The sequence below is a fragment of the Perca fluviatilis genome, chromosome 8, assembly GCF_010015445.1.
Source record: "Perca fluviatilis chromosome 8, GENO_Pfluv_1.0, whole genome shotgun sequence".
NCBI classification, from domain to species: domain Eukaryota; kingdom Metazoa; phylum Chordata; class Actinopteri; order Perciformes; family Percidae; genus Perca; species Perca fluviatilis.
In genome coordinates this window covers 22,929,877-22,947,246 of record NC_053119.1, presented here as the reverse complement: position 1 = coordinate 22,947,246, position 17,370 = coordinate 22,929,877, and the positions used below count along the sequence as shown (strand labels likewise).

Below are 17,370 nucleotides of genomic sequence, written 5' to 3'. Positions count from 1 at the left end.
AGAAATCATAGTGACATTTCTATAAACTTTTGCAGATGGTAATACGGGTAGCTTGTTACATTGTGACTTCTAATTTGTGAAGATAATACAAGAGTAACATGCACTTAATAACCCCAGGAAAGAATCATACACGAGTTAATGTGGCAGCGACGGGTCAGCAAACAAGTCCATTTCCGCCAGCTGTCTCTGAGGATTTTAAATACAAATGCACTCTGCTACCATTTATAAAAAACAGTCCAGTGTGTTTACGAGACTACAACTAATTTTAAGCCACTACGGCTACAATTACATGTCACATCACAGAAAATTAAACAACGTGCAAGAAGAAGAAAAATTTGACTGATTAAAGCCATGGGTAGTTTGCAGCCATGTGAAAAATTGTTTTGCCGATTGCCTTACGTCTCCATTTTCTTCGTTACAGTCACAGTCAGATCAAGATTAACATCAAGCACAAGGATGCATACTAATTCTAGTGGACAGTCACAAAAATCTTTCTCTCCACTACTTGCCATTGAAAATTGGTATAATAAAGTAAACTAATTATGAGTCCAGGTAATTATTAGCCATAATGGAGTTCACTAATTATACCAACAATAATAGGAGATGTAAAGTAGATACAGAGAAGCAGATTGGTTACTATGTGAATTGTGCGAAGGGAGCTGCAATCAGGAACACATCCTAATTAATGTGTGTAGTATTACCAATTCCTATTGTCTGCAAATTAACCTGTAACTATGTCTGGACAGCAGCTGTCAACTTGACAAAAACACTTTACATCAAGTCAAAGCGAATTCTACTCCTTGATGACGTATGTACAATGAAATAGTGTATCAAAGGATGGTCAGTATCTTCTCTGGAAAGACACCGAGCCAGGTAGTGTGATAGATGGCCGGATGTTGCCTGAAAGGATCGGAAAAAAAAAGTCTGATGGGACAAGAGACGTCGTCAAATTGGAGGCAGCCACCCCCCGTCCATATCTGTCCTCAACTATGAATGAACTGATGACAGGAGGCACATTCGCTGCTGTCTCTCTGTAGATAGAGTCTACTGTCTACACAGTCATGTCATGAGACACACAATGAACTGTCAGACATAGGCTGCTGTGGGACTCTACAGTTACTGAGTATAGTGTGACTTTCCGATAAACTGAACCGACCCAGTCATGGGATATCAAATGAAATGACAGCATGAGTTAAAATAAATTAAGAACACATAGTTTCCAAAAAAAACTTACTTTTCCTACTTTCCTCTGCTTAACTAACCTCCTGAAAGCAGCCAAATAAAGCACAGGTTGGGGTCTGTTTAATGATGCTGCATAATCAACAAATGTTAAGTCAATATTTGCATCAATTAATGCTACTCGCTACTGTTCGTAGCTGAGCCCTTCAAGAAGTATACAGCAAAAACGATGTCAAGTTAATCAGTCACATCTTACCTTTAACTTCAAGGACACACCTCGAATTGTAATCGGTGGAAAATAATATTAAATAATCTCAGAAGAAGCCAGGAAACAAGTTCGGCTTTTTTTTTTGTTTTATAAAAAACTAAATCCAGTCGTTAAATAACAAAATTACATAAGTTAAAACTTCTCTTTCAGTGCTAAAATACAAACACTAACATCGAAAATACAGCGAAAGAAGTCGTTCATCGGCTGCTGCCTGAAGGACTTATCTCTTTGAAGTGCATCGCAGCCTGCGCCTGGACAAATGCTGCGTTCAGGGGTTGGGGGAAATTTTGTAATCACAACATGAGCGAACAACAAAGTGATAGCCTACTCTTTTATTACCGGTAGCCTACTACCGAGTAGCCAACATGCAAAAAAAGTACAATATATGTGAAGAAGTGAGATGTTTTAGAGCAAAAATGTAATTTATAATATAATACAATAATTATGATAATAATAATTATGGGATTATTATTTGTGATAGCCTAGTTTAGCCACAGCTGCCAATGTATGAATCCACAGAGTGTATTTGTGTCAGATTTTATATTGCGTGATTCTTATTATAAACTAACAATTATTTGAATTCCAAATTATTTAATCAAATAATTGTTTAGTATAAAATGTGATAACATAGTGAAAAAATGTCCATCACAGGTCCCCAGGGCCCAAAATGATGACTTCGAATTGCTGTCCTACCAACATTCCAAAACCCAAATATATTCAATTTCCAATAATATAAAGCAAAACCTGCACCAAATCTTCTAAGCAGCGAATGTTTGACATTTTTACTTGGTAAATTACTTCAAATTCATCATTTTTCAGTTTTATTTTATGCAAACAAGTTCACTTTACATTCCAAGTTTCTCACTAAAAAGCCTATAAGCGACTTTGAGTCCATGAAAAGCGCTATATAAATTCAATTTATTATTATTATTATGGCAAATGTTAGTTTGGTCAAATTAACCATGTTGGTGATTATGGTAATTCATAGTGATAAATGAATTACCAACACTGATTATACTTCAATATATACCCAATATGTATTTCTCGCTGCTAATACGCATATCTTGTTGCTACTTAATTTCCAAAATAAAATATAAGGACATTCTGTTTTTATTTTCACACATTTAGGGCCCTGTCCAGCATCCCTTTGGCATTGCATGGATTGCCAACCATGCAACATGGGCAACTAAGACTTCCAGAGACCCCAAAAGCCCCAGATTTAGGATACTGTTCGTTTCACACATTAGGCTAAAGCATAAGTAGGCTATGGCATAATTTGATTAATTCCAATTCTTTATAGGTATTTACAGTACTAAAGTACAGTATCAAACAAGATGGATAATGTAGGTGGCCCTGTCTTGTAAATGCATGGGCTCTGTGTCAAAATCTAGTTTTATGAGCATCATCATTTTACTTTAAATTGAGACCTTATTGTGCATTATCCTAAATAAAGTTGTGTTTACTCAAATTAACATACAGTCACACAATGACACAGAACACAGGTCGGATGGCGACAGAAGGCTTGTATTTTTCCCCTTTGAGCCCCTAAAAAATTAATCCGGCGGTGCACTTTCGCATTGTTTCCTCAGTGAAGATTAAATGGGTCCATATGGAGCCTAATGTAAAAGCATAAACACCATTAAATAAACATAGCTATAGCCTAACCTAGTTTTCCACTGAAGAGCAAAACGTGCTACGGTTGTCATAAACGTAATAAGGAGAGTTAACAAATCTATTCGTTGTTCAAACTAGCTACTTTGTGTACAAACTGGGCAACCACACCCTGAAAAATAAGACAAACATCTTTGCAAACTTACCCCACATGCAGGCTCTCCTCTGTTTATGCATTTATAAATATACACACACTGTCCAACATTCCCGCCACTGCCTCAAATGTCTCTGTATGCTAATCAACTCAAAGTTGACCTTACACATTTCAAGTGTGTTTAAACCTTCTCTTAATACATCCATGGTTTAAACAGGTTCTAACCAAAAACAAGAACGCTTTGGGTGTGTTTTCATTGAGGCTCAGTGCCATTTTCACGACTTGCTACCTCGGAAATATGATGTTACAGGTGTATTTGAACGCACCACATGTTTCAAAAAGCGGCAGCTAAACGCAGTGATAAAGCACTACCAGTTTAAATATGAATGGAGAAAGGCTGTTGCCATTATTTTTTTACCAAAATATTGTTCTAAGTAAGTATACCTCCGCTTGAATGAAGTCCCATCATAAATCACAAGCTGTGACTCCACACCTGTCTTCACCTGTAGGGGGCACTACACACACTCTGCGCCAAGTTAAACGTTTCTCAAATCTCGCGGTTTGTCCCTTGCTGGTGTCCGTACTAGTTGGAAAAACATGGCTTCACACACAAGCAAGGCATTTCTGTCCCTAGGTCGAATAAATGTTTCTGGTCTTGGACTTCAGAAATCAGTGAGCAGAGTCACATACGCGACGGATTTGTCTATACGTTCTTCTAATGTAAATAAAGGTGAGTTTCTTTGTCGCTAATAAAATAGTTCAAAACGGCATGCTGCACGCTTGAAAGGCCATGTTAAGGTGTCTCCTGTTCTTTGACAGTGATGTAATTTGCAGTTAGAGTGTATAAACTTCTAAACTGGACGCATGGAGCTGTTTACACGAACATCCCGATTTTATAACCGTAGTAGTCTCGCGTAGCCAGACCTATGTTCGTGTATTGACAGGGGTTCCTGTATCTATTTTATTGGTTCATTATGTCACTATCAAGATCACATGTTCTCTCTTCCTATTATAATCTACACACAGTAGATGGTGCATAAAACCTCAAAAACAGATTCATAGTCTAGCCTAATTAAAAAAAAAACTAGAATACTATTTAGCCTATTTACTAGTTATATAGCTGCAATAGTTGATATCAGTTAATCTGATTATTTTCTTCTTTAATCAATTAATCGTTTTGCCCAAGGTGATGTCATCAAATTGCTTGTTTTGACTCCACATACCCAAATATAGTCAATTTACTATCATAAAAGGCAACCAATGCTCATAATTAAAAAGCTGGAGATAGGTGCAACTAGCTTGGGATGTTTGCTTGAAAAATTACCAAATGACAAAAAATGACTACATTGTTGCCTATTATTTTTCTGTATATTGACATTTCTCGTTAAACCAATAAACTTTCAGCTCTTATTTACTATATACAGTACAGCAGTAGCTCAGTCCATATGGACCTGGCTTGGGGACTGGAGGGTAGCGGTTCAAGTCCTGGTACGGACTGTGGACTGATAGCTGCAGAGGTGCCAGTACGCCAGGGCAATGCTGTGGTGCCCTTGAGCAAGACACAGAACCTTAACTGCTCGGGGCGCTGTGCTGCTACTCATTATTCTGACATCTCTCCACATTTGATGCATGTGTGTTAATCAAGAAAAAATAAAAGTATATTATTATTATTATTATTATTATTTTGATTATGAGTAAGTGTACTGTTAAATACAAGTGATCATAAATAAAGGGTTTACAGATAACCGTGTTAGCATCATTAATTAAAATGCTGTTACCGCATTTTTTCTTTGGACATTTACACATGTACGAGTGGCTAAACTTGAAACATTATGAATTTTAGGCCTTCCTGATAGAGGCGATAGAGGATTCTTCAGAAGACCCAGGAGAACTGTAAGTGTGCAGCTTTTATGTCTGATTTCCCAATATATTACATTACATATTTCAAATGAGACAATATATTCAATAAGAAATTGGATGATGTTTCTTATTGAATAGACTAGCACTGATGATTTTTATAAAAACGTTCTTAACCCTTGTGTTGTCTTCCCGTCAACCTTTTTTTACACCATTTGTTTTCACAGTTTGTTTTTGCTTTTTCCAACGTTTTAAATTGTTACATTTTTCTTCGACACATTTTCAGCGCTTATTTCTACGTCCCATATTTTCTGATGTAAAACAAAAATTGAAAACGGGTCAATTTGACCCGAAGTCAACACAAGGGTTAAATAATGTCCTAAAGAAAAAGCTTCCTTTGTCTTTTATGTTTTGTGTCAGGCAGGGGAGCCCAGGACAGAAAAGATGCCGGTGGATCAGGACTGGACTGCAGTTTATCCAGCAGCAACCCCCTTCAGACCGAGCTCTGTCCCCCTGCCTGTGAGGATGGGCTACCCTGTGAAGGGAGGCGTTCCTCCCGAGAAGAAGGGCAACTTGGAGCTGATCAAGGTCAGATCTCATCACTTACATAGAATTACAGCTTGTGGTTTTCAGATTTAAAGAAGAAACAAGAAGAACAGGTGATTACCTCCTCAGACAACAATATTAAATAGACAAAGGGGGACTACAAATGCTTATGTATTATGTATTGGTCACTGAATTAAGTTGCAGGGCTATTCCCACATGGTTCAAAAGAATAAGATCTTCTACAAGTTTAGCCACAGTTGACCGTGGGCTGTATCTGTATGTATCCTATCTGTCAATGTAGATTTTACCTCCTAGTTTTTATTATGTATCATTGTAGCTGGTTGATGCACTTGCAGTACTGATGGCTCTGTGCCCGGATTACTGAGCTGATGTGTCCAGACACCAGCTGTTCCATCTGGACTCGAGCTACTTGCGGATCCACTATTTTCACCAGCCACAGCTGGAACCCTGCCGTGCAGCCTAACAATATTGATTTCATTATCTTGCCGTGCCACGAGGGGCTAAACTGCTGTGCATCCCATTCCAATGATTGAATTTTTCTTTTTCACCATAAAATTACTTTAAATGACTTCTTTTTTTGTCAGTCCACACAAGGTAACTCACAGTTCGAAATGTATCTTTCGCAGATCCCCTCTTTACACACACAGCACACACATGCAGTTTAGGGGCTAGCGCAGGGTCAAGCATGGTACGGCGCCCCTGGAGCAGTTTGAGGGGTTCAGTGCTTTGCTCAAGGACACCTTGGCCGTGCCCAGGAGGTAAACTGTCACCTCTCCAGCTGCCAGTGACACACTCCATACTTGTTCCGCATGGGGAATTGAACTAATGACTTTCCGATTCCCACGCTTTTGTCCAAACACATGCCAAGAATGGGGATTATGAAAAATGTATTTTAATGTCGATATAAAATATGATATAATATCCTTTACTCAAAGGATAAAGAGGATGGATGTTGTTTACTATGCCCTTTAAAACCAATGACATCTGGCATTAAATATTTTTTGTAGATTTTTGTAGAATTCTGTGATGTTTGAGTTTTGCTTTACGCATGTGGGATGTAGATATTAAGACTGCTGAACATTTTTGTGTTTTTGATAAATGAACAGTTGTGCATTTGAACATTGACATAATCTCTTGCTCATAATCTCTTTCAGATACCAAATTTTCTTCATTTGACACCGGCAGCCATCAAGAAACACTGTGAAGCTCTGAAACGTAATTTTTTTTTAATTGTAAAGGGAAATGCTATTTCATATTTTGTGGCGTTTAGCAGCAATATATTATTATTATTATTTGTATTAACTTAAATACAAATATATATATATATATATATATATATATATATATATATAGGCGTATTCCAGTTATGTAAAAAATTCTTTCCCTGCTTTTAGCATTCTGTACAGAGTGGCCCTCTGCCTTGGACACTGACGCAAAATGTGACGAGCACTTCCCTATCAAAGTAGGAAGCACAGACTACGTGTCTGCCGGCCTGTCTGTCAGAAACCCTTCAGCTCGCATCGTTGATCTCAAAGTGAGTTTCCTTGCTGTTCGTTTTTTTTTGTCTTTGGTTTTTCTATAAATTGGTTTTGACTGCTTTTACTTGATGGCCTTTGCTTTAACTGGGTTTCAACTGTGTGTAGAAAGTCATTTGTGCAGAAACCTGACATGTAAAATGAGATTAGAGATTTACAGAGATGCATAATCACCAGCTGACATGTCTCTGTGATTTAGAGAGACGTTCATTGTCCAGTGACCTCAAACCTAAGAAATTATGCCATCACGTCTACAGAGAGATTACAGCCCTATAGGATTATTTTACATTTAAAACTGTGCAGAAGCTCTGTTGCTGTTCTTGTGGTAGTTTAAGTTATACAGAAATTTGTGTTTTTATTATTTGACAACTTTGTACTTTCACAGAAAAAAGTAGCAAAACATTTCATCATTGACATATTTGTTGGGGCATTTTGATATTCCTCTTAATCCCCCCTACCACTAATCCAGCCATGTGCAACTCTCCCCACAGACCAGAACCATACATGTGAACACGTAAAAACATGTATGAACCACAATCCATGAAAAAGAAGATTCACCCTTAAGATTCCAAGACGTTTTCAAACACAATATACCAATAATTAAAATAGAACAATATAAAAGATTTAGCAAATGGCAATTGCATTCAGAGATGTTCTACATGGGTCATAAACAAAAACAGATCCTTTGCAAAATGTAGCTAATATTTTAACAATCACATTTAGCCTGTGTTAGCCTCATTGTTGTAGTTTCACAGGTTGATATAAAGGGCAAAAGAGAGCAAAACACCATTTACTTGGTGTCTGAAAAGTCCCTCATCTGGCTTAACTATGCCAAAGAAAGCTGCTCTTATTCTGTTCCATTTTATCTTTGCTGCTTGTATTGTTTTCTAGCCTGGTTGACACCAGACCCTTCTCAGTTGTAACTGAGAGTTGGTCTGGGCAAGCTTCATTCACAGCCCATTTCCAAAGGGGCGTCACCAACGGACGCCGCTCAAATGCCTCTGGGCGCAATTGGATAGTCCTTCAACCAATCAGACCAACGATCCGGGTGACGTAGCAGCGACCGCGGCATCAACGGGTTGCTGCGCTTCGGTGGCCGTCATGTTGAATGTAAACAAAAAGCTGCTCGCTGTCACTGCGCTATCGTCATCGTGTAAAGCCCGCCTCAACAGTGTTCGTGATGTGATAAACTCGATTTGGAAAATTGAAAGGGCTAAGGGTTTTGGCCAAACTAAAAAAATCAAAAAAATCAGTGAAATTTGTCAAGGGTTTTCCCAGGCTACTTGTTTTCCACATGTGGACAATAATACTGTCCTGCTCTGCTAAACCTAAATTAAGTTTTTGTTTCTTGGATGAGGCTGCATGTTTACACAAGTTAATGAAACAGGCTTTTTGCGCTCTAAAACAGGTCAGATGAAATCAGACTTTACAACACAGATACAGGAATTTTAACTGCCTTTTGACAAATTTGTATTTTTCTTATGTGGAAATGTGTAATTTCTACCATTAATCACTAGCCATCTGCCCCACTGAAACTTTGCCTTAGATTATATCAGCATGGTGGGAATTATTCAGACATTAATCCAGGAGGATTAGGCAGAAAAATAGATTAGAGGGCAAATCTCACATTTTCGGTTTAACAAAAATGCAATCAATCTTGAATGATGAGCCAATGTAGTAGTGTTGCATTTTTCTTTAACCTAGAAACAAAATGCCAGAATGCCAGACATGTGGTTCCAGATCTAAAAAATGTAACCACAGCGAATATGTTATAAGTATTTTCATCAATACAGTCAAAGCTCCGTATAGGTTAAAAAACAAACATTGTTTTTAGTTTGGCTTGGGGTTTTATTTGATCTAAAGAGCTAGAGATTCAGACAGGAGATGTAGTACATAATACAATTCCATGTGCCCTAATCTTTTTGTCTGTATTTCTCTTTACATTGCAAAGCTTTATGTGGAGCAACAGCTACCTAAACTATTTCTCTCCAGTGGTTATCCAATTGTATCATTGCCATCGCAGGTAAAACTGTCCAGTTTAAATCTGGATGACCATGCACGCAAGAAGATGCTTAAACTAGTTGGGGAGAGATACTGCAAAGATACTGATGTCCTCACCATTACAACTGACAGGTAAACACTCCTTCTTTATGGTCCAATATATCTAATAATAAAGTGAGAGAGAAAAAACAAATGCCCTGAATCTCTTCCCTTTTGTCTTTTCTTCCCTCCCTCTACCAGCTGCCCATTGAGACAGCAGAACCATGACTATGCCATGTACCTGCTAACTGTCCTCTACCACGAGTCTTGGGTGAGTTGAAAATATTAGTTTTGTTTCTCTACTCTGCTCCACTGAACCCATTTCTGTCTTGACTGAAGATGACATGGAGCAGGTAGATGCATCAGTCTCAGTGACTGGATAGGGGAAATACTGCCCCTACCCATAAGCCCAATGGAGTAATAAAAAATGTCAGATCCGTCTTCAGCCTGTACCTCGACTCCTTACAAACTCTACCAGGGCTGAGCTGAGACACCTGTGCCTTTTTTTTAATCTCTGTCCACTGTTTGTTTCCTGACCTTATATCCTCTTTCAACAAGTATCCATATATTTAAAGACTGGTAGCTCTCAATTGTCCTGCAGCCCTGCTGTCACTTTTTGAGAGGTTTTGTTTGAGATCAGATGAATGACAACTGATCTGATTATCAGTTTCTATGTATGCTATATTAAAGGCTATCACATGGCTTGCATTACCTGCAGGGCCCTCACTTGATGCATTATGTGGTATAATGAATCAGTGTAAAGCTACTGCTAGCAAAGTTATTACTTTAACTAAGCATGCAAGTTCTATGAAATAAGTCAAAATAAAGCATTGGGATAACAGTGGTAAAGTGAGCAGGGAGACGTTTGTGTCTAATGTGCCAATCTTTTTTTAGATATTTATTTTTTAATATATTTATTACCAATTGCATGTACCTAACCTTATTGTGATAAACATTTTCTTTCTTCTCTCATTTTGCTTTGTATCTGTTAATCTGGATGGCAAACTGCTGCATACAATTGCCCTTACAGGGACAAATAAAGTTGTATTGAGTTGAATGTTCAAGCCCTAAATTTACAGGTTGGTGTTAAGCTGAAGTGTTGGAATGGCACTGAACTGGCACAATATTGTAGTGTGCATTAAGATTTCGTAAAAATACAAGAAAAATGAGTATTACTCTGAGGAATAAAATATTCTACAAAAATTACATTCTTTACAAGATGTGTATTCCTCCATCTGCATCATTCTCTTTTGGTGACATTTACATATGGCTGGCAACATGGCCCAGTACCTTTCACCAGGGGAATTCTTGTCCATCTTGCTCTGCGATCTGAGCCCATTAGGGAGGTATCAGACTTGAATAGGCCGAAGGATGGCAAACAGCAGCATTGTCCAGTTGACATTTCTCCACAGACTGGGGGGAAACAGACTCCCCTATCAGGTGTTGACCCTGATACTCTTAATTCACATTAAGCCAGCCATGCCACATCAGAGAAGTCTGCCACCAGGTCATTAGCCCAGGCGCTCTTCACATGAATTTGCAGCCAGACCACATAAAAGAAAGCGACTCTCCTTATTGTGCAACCTTTGCCTTTAGGAGCTTTTCCGGTCATGGCTTAGTCACATAAAAAAATAAAAATTCTCACAGTTGGGAAAGGTGTCCGAGCCAGGTAGCAGAACACTGCCCATTGCCCTTTTAGACTCACAATGGAAGGCACAGTGCTTGTCCAGCAGGCTTGTGGAAGCTGTGAGAGTGGCGTTGCGTTCAGGTTGTAACGCTAGCCCACAAAGAGGCCAATTGTTAGCAGCCACTGAGGTGATTTTATCTCCCCACTCAGGGAGACGGACCTTCCCTGCTAATTTCAGTTTGTGCTAATCCAGGCCGGCGCTGGGGCTGACCCCTCAAAGCTGCCTCCAATGTGGAGGGAAGTTTACCACTAGAGGCACTCCATCTAAGTTAGTGCCTCTATGCCCAACACCTGTCCTTTCCCTGAAATATAAATGTTATTTGGCAGGTACATGAACTCGATCAAGAAAACAGGTGGTTTGTCTCCTGGTAAATTATTAGTTATTCTGTCTAGTGACCAAACTACTAGTGACGGATGCAAGGACAGACATGGTGTCCCTGCTGTCATCTTTGAACTATTTAATTTAGAATATTGTATTAAATCCACAACCGCATCAGGAAGAAGGTTGGATCTTTGCCAGTAACACATGACTTAGTCAGTTTGTATGAGGATGATCTGCAGAGCCTTGCAATGCAGTAACATGCAGAAAATGTCTTCATCTAAAACTAATACTACTATTTATTAGGCCTTCGTTATTTCAAAGGAAGCTACTGATGTATTCCCAAGTATCAAGTTCTCCTCACTCACTAGGGCGTGGACTTGTTCCAGACGGGATGTTATGGGGATAAGATATGTATAGCGGTAATGATGGTCATTAACCTCAAACACCTGGAGAGCAGCAGAGCTGAGGCTCTGTCGATGCCCTGCTTTAAGCTGCTGCACAATGGGGTGTATTGTTCTCAAGGGAATGTGGTGACAGCTAGACAGGCAGCAGAGGGAGCACTACATATGGAGAAATACTATCTCTGTGAGAGGAGCATCAAAGAAGGGGTGAGTGGTGACCAAGGACCCCCATATTTGACATCTGTTGCCTGATGTGTTCCCAACTAGAGACTGAGCAAGATCCATAAAAACATAATGTTGTTAATGTTACATTTCTTTCTACTCTGCTGAAAAAATTCAAACCTCTTCCACAATCATACACAGTTCAAATTTAATGCTACAGACAACCCTGTTTTTAGTCAGTTTGGATAAATCTCCTTCTGCAGTCTGCGTGTGAAGCGTGATTTTTGCTTCTACGTTAAATCTACGCCATGGCCACATGGAGAAATGGACCGTACTTCGGACCCTACGCCATAGGCTGACGTGCACCTCTCGAAAAATTTAACTACATGTCGCGGTGACACCTGTCGCTCGGCTGTGGCTTGATAGCATTGCATTTCCTCCTACTCTCATTTCCTGGTTCTCCTTCTCGATAAACATGAAATCAAAGATAGGGTTAACTTTTCCTGCTACAGATTTCCCACCGTGGTCAGAAAGCACAGGGGAGACACTTTGTTTCTCTCACTATTCTTCTAGAGTCCGTACTCGCTCCGAAGCTAATCACCGTCACTCGCTCCACCACTCAATCCCCACACACATGCCGGCCCAGCTATTAGATCGACGCACACACCAACGCACAAGTATAAACTTCAGGCCACTTACGTAGGCTACGGCGAAAGCTCTGTATGGAGCCTCCGCATAACCGTAAATCACGCTTTAAAAAGGTAACAAATGTGTTCTGTTTTTCTCATTCTTTAGAAAACCGAGGCCTGGGAGGCTGATAAGACTGTGGCAGACATGGAGGAGTACAGCTGGGAGGACAGCCCGTCCCAAAGAAACATCTTAGATATGCTAGTACGCATGAAAGTGGCTGGGGACAGAGAAGGCGAGGAAGTGCGAGAGCAGCTGCTGGGAAGAAAAGAAGTGCAGGAGTATAAGGACTCTGTCACGAGGTTGAAGAATGAAGGAGAAAGCGAGAGCACCATGCTGCAGTACAAAGAGGCTGTCAAGAAAGTACTCAACCTGTAATACAGCTTAATGTACACATTTATTTACATGAAGATGGTGACCAAGAGCAGCAGGGACCACAAAAACATTAATACTTGTGGCCTCATGTATCATTTTGGATTCCATCTACGTACCAGTAACACAGATTACTGTAGATAATTACTGTTCCATTATACATGAGGATATTACAACCTCAAGGTTCTCAACTACTGTATTTATTTTCCAAAATAAATGTACTGTCATCAGGTCTTTAATACACAAATAAAAGCCTAATGTATGCTGTTGTTCTGTCTTTGAAGTTGGGAAGTTGTGTGAAGTTGGTGTGCATGATGGTTAAAGCTTTTATGTAATGAAATCCCCTTTCAGTCCGCTCCCATCCCACTCTCATCACTGTCAGTGGCACCCTAGTGAAAGGATGCTTTCAGCAGCAGGTTGTTGAAAAGTACCTCAACCTTCTTAAGGAGTTTTGGTCTGTGGTCCGTGCACTTTTAGGTCAGAAGAAACTCAATGCACAAAGGAGATGTGCTGGACTGAAGGAGGGTTAAACACTGAAGGCCACACAGTAAAAAATGGTCTATCATTGCACATTGTTGGCGAGCTGAACAACCCTTTGAAGTCTTTTTTTCTTCTTGTTTAAAGCCCACTTAAGACCAGCGAACACAACTGGCCAAAGTTCTTGAGGTTTGGCATCAACATCAATTTAAACTCGTTGAAGTAAATCAAAATGTAGTTCAGCCAAATGGACATCATATCGTCTTTCTTGAGGCAAATTGCTGCGGTCAAATCCATTGGCTGAGTTAGGATCTTCTGTCGAAAGTCACTGCGTCACAACTGAAACCAAAATCATGGCAACTACGTATTTGGTAATCTCATCTAATCCACACAATACCTCTGCCTGTTCAGTTTAAATATGCAGAATTGTAACCTCAATGCATCAGTTGACAGTAACTCAATTATCATCCCTATCTGCTTAAAATAAAGCAAAGTCTGCTATTAAAATAATCCATTATGTGAAACTTATTTTACAAAAATAAGTCGGTACAAATTCTAATTTGTCAAATGTCATTTCATCCTGGATTCCTTTATTAAAAATATTGCTGTAAACAAAAGAAAAAAGAGGGTTCCATCTTTTTTTTGTCTTGGCCCTACTTTCAGGAGTTTTCTCTGACCAGCACATACTTTATCAGACGCATGGAGCCTCTTTTCCCTCTCCATGATGTTCGGTAGTGTCCCATCCTCTTCCTCTGGCCCCTCCAGCTCACGACCAGCAGAATGGAGCAACAGCAGCTCAGCAGCACTGTGATACAGATGGCAACTGCAACCAGCAAGGTGTGAGCTGCTACATGCCACCCGGGTCCCAAACCCCCGAAGGTGTCCTCTCCGCTGACACCCTGTCCTTCCTCACTGCTTCCAGTGTGGTTACTCTCCAAACTGCCCTTGGTGTCATTGGGGTATTGCTTGGTGCTCTCTATACTGCCCATAAGGGTCGTGGAAGTTAGAGGGCTGGTGGCCAGCTGAGAGAAGGTGGTGGTGTGATGCTGGGTAGGGGAAGTGGGGGGCCGTGCAGTTGGGCTAGGAAAGGCAGGAGTGGTCTTGGGATTGTAAGGGCTGAGGGTGGTTGCTGTGGTGGATGAAGGAGGCGTAGTAAAGCTGGGTGCAAGAGAAGTGGAGGTGGTCAGGGTTGTTGTTTGTGCATTGTTCCCTGAAGCTAGTGGAGTCTTTGGAGTGGAGGATAAGGCAGTTGTAGTTGTGGGAACTGCTGAAGGCTGACTGGTGCTCTGCAGCGTGGTGGACCTGGTGGCATGGGTGGATGTGGTGAGCACTCTGCTCGCTGTGGTGGGGGGTTTAACTGTGGGTGCTAAAGTCAGAGGCAGTGCAGCGGGCGGAGGTGGATGAATGAACTGGCGTTTGTCTGAGGGCAGCGGCTCTGAGGCGTTGCCTCGACTGTAGTGGTGGGGTAACACGCGTACATTGGAGGTGAAGTATTTTCCAAACACCAGCAGGTCAGGATCCGCGCCTAGGAAACAAGGACATTTGTTGTTGGTATAAACATACTGGTTTTTGAAAATGTGTCTAACATTTTAATCATGAATAATTGTGTTTTTTTATTTTTCCAAAAGAAATTTAATTTTCTTTTTTTTTTACTGTATTATTATTAGTAGCAGTAGTAGTATAGATCTCATTGGTAGAAGATGTATTCAGATCCTTTACTAGTTTTTACCTATGAGTCCTGTTCTATATATTATTTGCAAATAGCATTGTATTGTAGTTTTTATTATTATTATTATTATAACCTTTATTTAACTGGGAAAACCCCATTGAGATTAATAATCTCTTTTTCAAGGGTGACCTGGCCAAGACAGGCAGCAGCATATAAAAAACACAAGGGGACAAAGAACTTTATTAGAACTCAAATAAAGCAAAGCAATTCATCAATTTAAAATAATTAAATAAATATAATACTAAAATAATTAATTTAGTCTCAAGTAATTCTGCAGTTCATCGAGGTGGTGATGATATATATAATATTAACATTTTATGAGATCACGAATGAAGTGGTTGAAAATGAACTCAAGCTAAAAACAGGTACCTCAATATAATAGCCTACTTTAGTAGCTACTTTAGTAAGTGTACTTCCTATAGGTCATAGCTCATACGTAGTGAAAATAAAAAAAAATTGAGAATGTAATATGCCCTGGCTGTATAGTCTATATGCATACAGGGAGAGTAAAAGTATAACCACAGACAACATAATCGTAAATTAGAGCAATTTTCAGGACTCACACTTTACTTACCCTTCGTGATGTTGTACAAAACAACGTTGCCTCTGTGGCTGAGAATACAGCTCTCCAGTGTTGGACAGTGCAGGTGGAAGCAGTTCACGTTTTCTTGAGTGGCATCATAGTGAAATATGGCCAGATTACAGGAAACTGTAAGAGCAAAGACGATACAAACCAGTGTAGATGATCAGTAGAGGCATTACAAATGAACGAAAAGTTAAATAATGCCACTATACGGTTCAATATGTGTGGGTCTTGATTATGAACCATTACTCACAATTTCGCGTGAGGCAACAGGTGCGGCTGCATTTCAGCGCCGTCTCCTCCTGGTAATACTTAAGGAGCTGCGCTCCTCTCCGCTGGGACTCCTCGATATCGATGAAAATCCCAGGGAAGCGTCGAATCCAGCAGTTCTTATAATACGAGGTCGGTGAGCACCTCGACTCAGTGTGGCACACCAGACTCAAAACCATCAGCGCACCCCATGTGACATTCATTGCGCGTAATGTAAATCAGACCATGTTAAATTACAATCTGGACAAAGCATCGACATATCTGTGGAGTTGACAGGCATGAAGTGGAGCCAGTGGTCTGATTTTACTGGTGCCAGTCTCTCTCCAGGTGTGTCACAGCTACGCACCTGGAGGAGGAGGTGGAGACCCAGCCTTGCATAAGGTGTGCAGGCTGAGCCATGGCAGCTATATTGCATACGCTGATTAGCATTACAGTACCTACCTTTCTGACAGAACGGCACCAACTACTGTATAATTTAATAAAGGACACTGGTACAAAAAGCAGAATTAATCTGCAAAGCTAGTATAGAATACAATATGAGGAATACCATACAGGGGTGGGACACAATAACAGAATCACCTTACAGGATACAGTAAAATATAATATAATCCCCCCCTCTCTCCCTCTCTCTCTCTCTCTCTCTCTCTCTCTGAAGTTGATCACATCACATGCCACTTCCTAGCAGATGGAGCTGCTCATGAAAATGTTCCATTTTATTTCTGAGCACTTTAATGACTTATGTCCATGATGGCTTAAAAACTGAGATTGGAAGCTCAAAACAACAACTGACAAAAAGACTGGCTGTTTTCAAGGTCAAAAATGAACTTTAACTCTCAATCTTTGTGAAGCTTACAACATGTTCAGTACCTGTATTTGACTCATCGCTGTGGCATTTTCAAAGCTACAGTTTGTGGCTTTTTTAAAAAATTGGAATAAAGGAAGGTATTTCTGTTATTTGTCCACCCCTGTATGGGAGCATTTGAAGGCCATAAAGAAGCAATTACTTAAATGAGAGAAACCAGTTTATTCTTTTGACTTTCTGTCTTGCTAAAATCTCCTTTAAAATGGTTGACCTTCTGTAAACATGTAGGACAAAAACATTATTTAGGCCTGCGAATTATCCTGATTTGGATGAATCTCCACAGTGCATGTATTACGACACCACATAGCACACTCACTGTAAAGTAAATCTTGCTCTGGTTTAAGCAGGAACTAGGCTGTAACGTTTGTTCTCACAAACACAACACATGCCATCTGTTTTCAGCGAGGTCAGATATCTGAGAGTGGATTGGCATAATTGGGAGCAATCTGCCTGAATTCTTTCAAATGGGATTATCAGAATAAGCCTTAGGCCGTTTCTCTCACCTTTTGTGAGCTTGTCTCTCCATCACAGTGCCACGTTCTCGGTTTACACCTGGGAGTTGAAAGCAGCTTTTTGGATAAGGAGCTTGTGGAGTGCAAGTGGTAGG

At 40.0% G+C, this 17,370-nt stretch overlaps 3 protein-coding genes across 5 annotated transcripts in view; 1 reads left to right on the top strand and 2 right to left on the bottom strand.

Annotated features, from left to right (window-relative positions):
* kcnq1.2 (potassium voltage-gated channel, KQT-like subfamily, member 1.2) overlaps window positions 1–1,672 on the bottom strand; it is a 184,472-nt gene extending 182,800 nt beyond the window's left edge. For all 3 annotated transcript variants that reach the window (XM_039807737.1, XM_039807736.1, XM_039807738.1), the window contains exon 1: window positions 1,436–1,672. The gene's annotated coding sequence lies outside the window, so the exon portion shown is untranslated. The remainder of the gene's footprint in view (window positions 1–1,435) is intronic.
* A 2,098-nt stretch (window positions 1,673–3,770) lies between these two features.
* Window positions 3,771–13,105, top strand: mrps35 (mitochondrial ribosomal protein S35). Its single transcript, XM_039807735.1, has 8 exons — window positions 3,771–3,942; window positions 5,056–5,105; window positions 5,490–5,657; window positions 6,791–6,851; window positions 7,031–7,170; window positions 9,195–9,304; window positions 9,413–9,482; window positions 12,579–13,105. Exons 1-8 carry the CDS (start codon window positions 3,810–3,812, stop codon window positions 12,846–12,848), a joined length of 1,002 nt encoding a protein of 333 aa, XP_039663669.1. The 5' UTR covers window positions 3,771–3,809; the 3' UTR covers window positions 12,849–13,105.
* A 125-nt stretch (window positions 13,106–13,230) lies between these two features.
* Window positions 13,231–16,181, bottom strand: LOC120563526 (MANSC domain-containing protein 4-like). Its single transcript, XM_039807734.1, has 3 exons — window positions 15,885–16,181; window positions 15,623–15,757; window positions 13,231–14,844 (listed from the first exon to the last, which is right to left on the bottom strand). The coding sequence occupies exons 1-3, from the start codon at window positions 16,102–16,104 to the stop codon at window positions 13,979–13,981; spliced, it is 1,221 nt and encodes a 406-aa protein (XP_039663668.1). The 5' UTR covers window positions 16,105–16,181; the 3' UTR covers window positions 13,231–13,978.
* Between the last annotated feature and the right edge of the window lie 1,189 nt (window positions 16,182–17,370).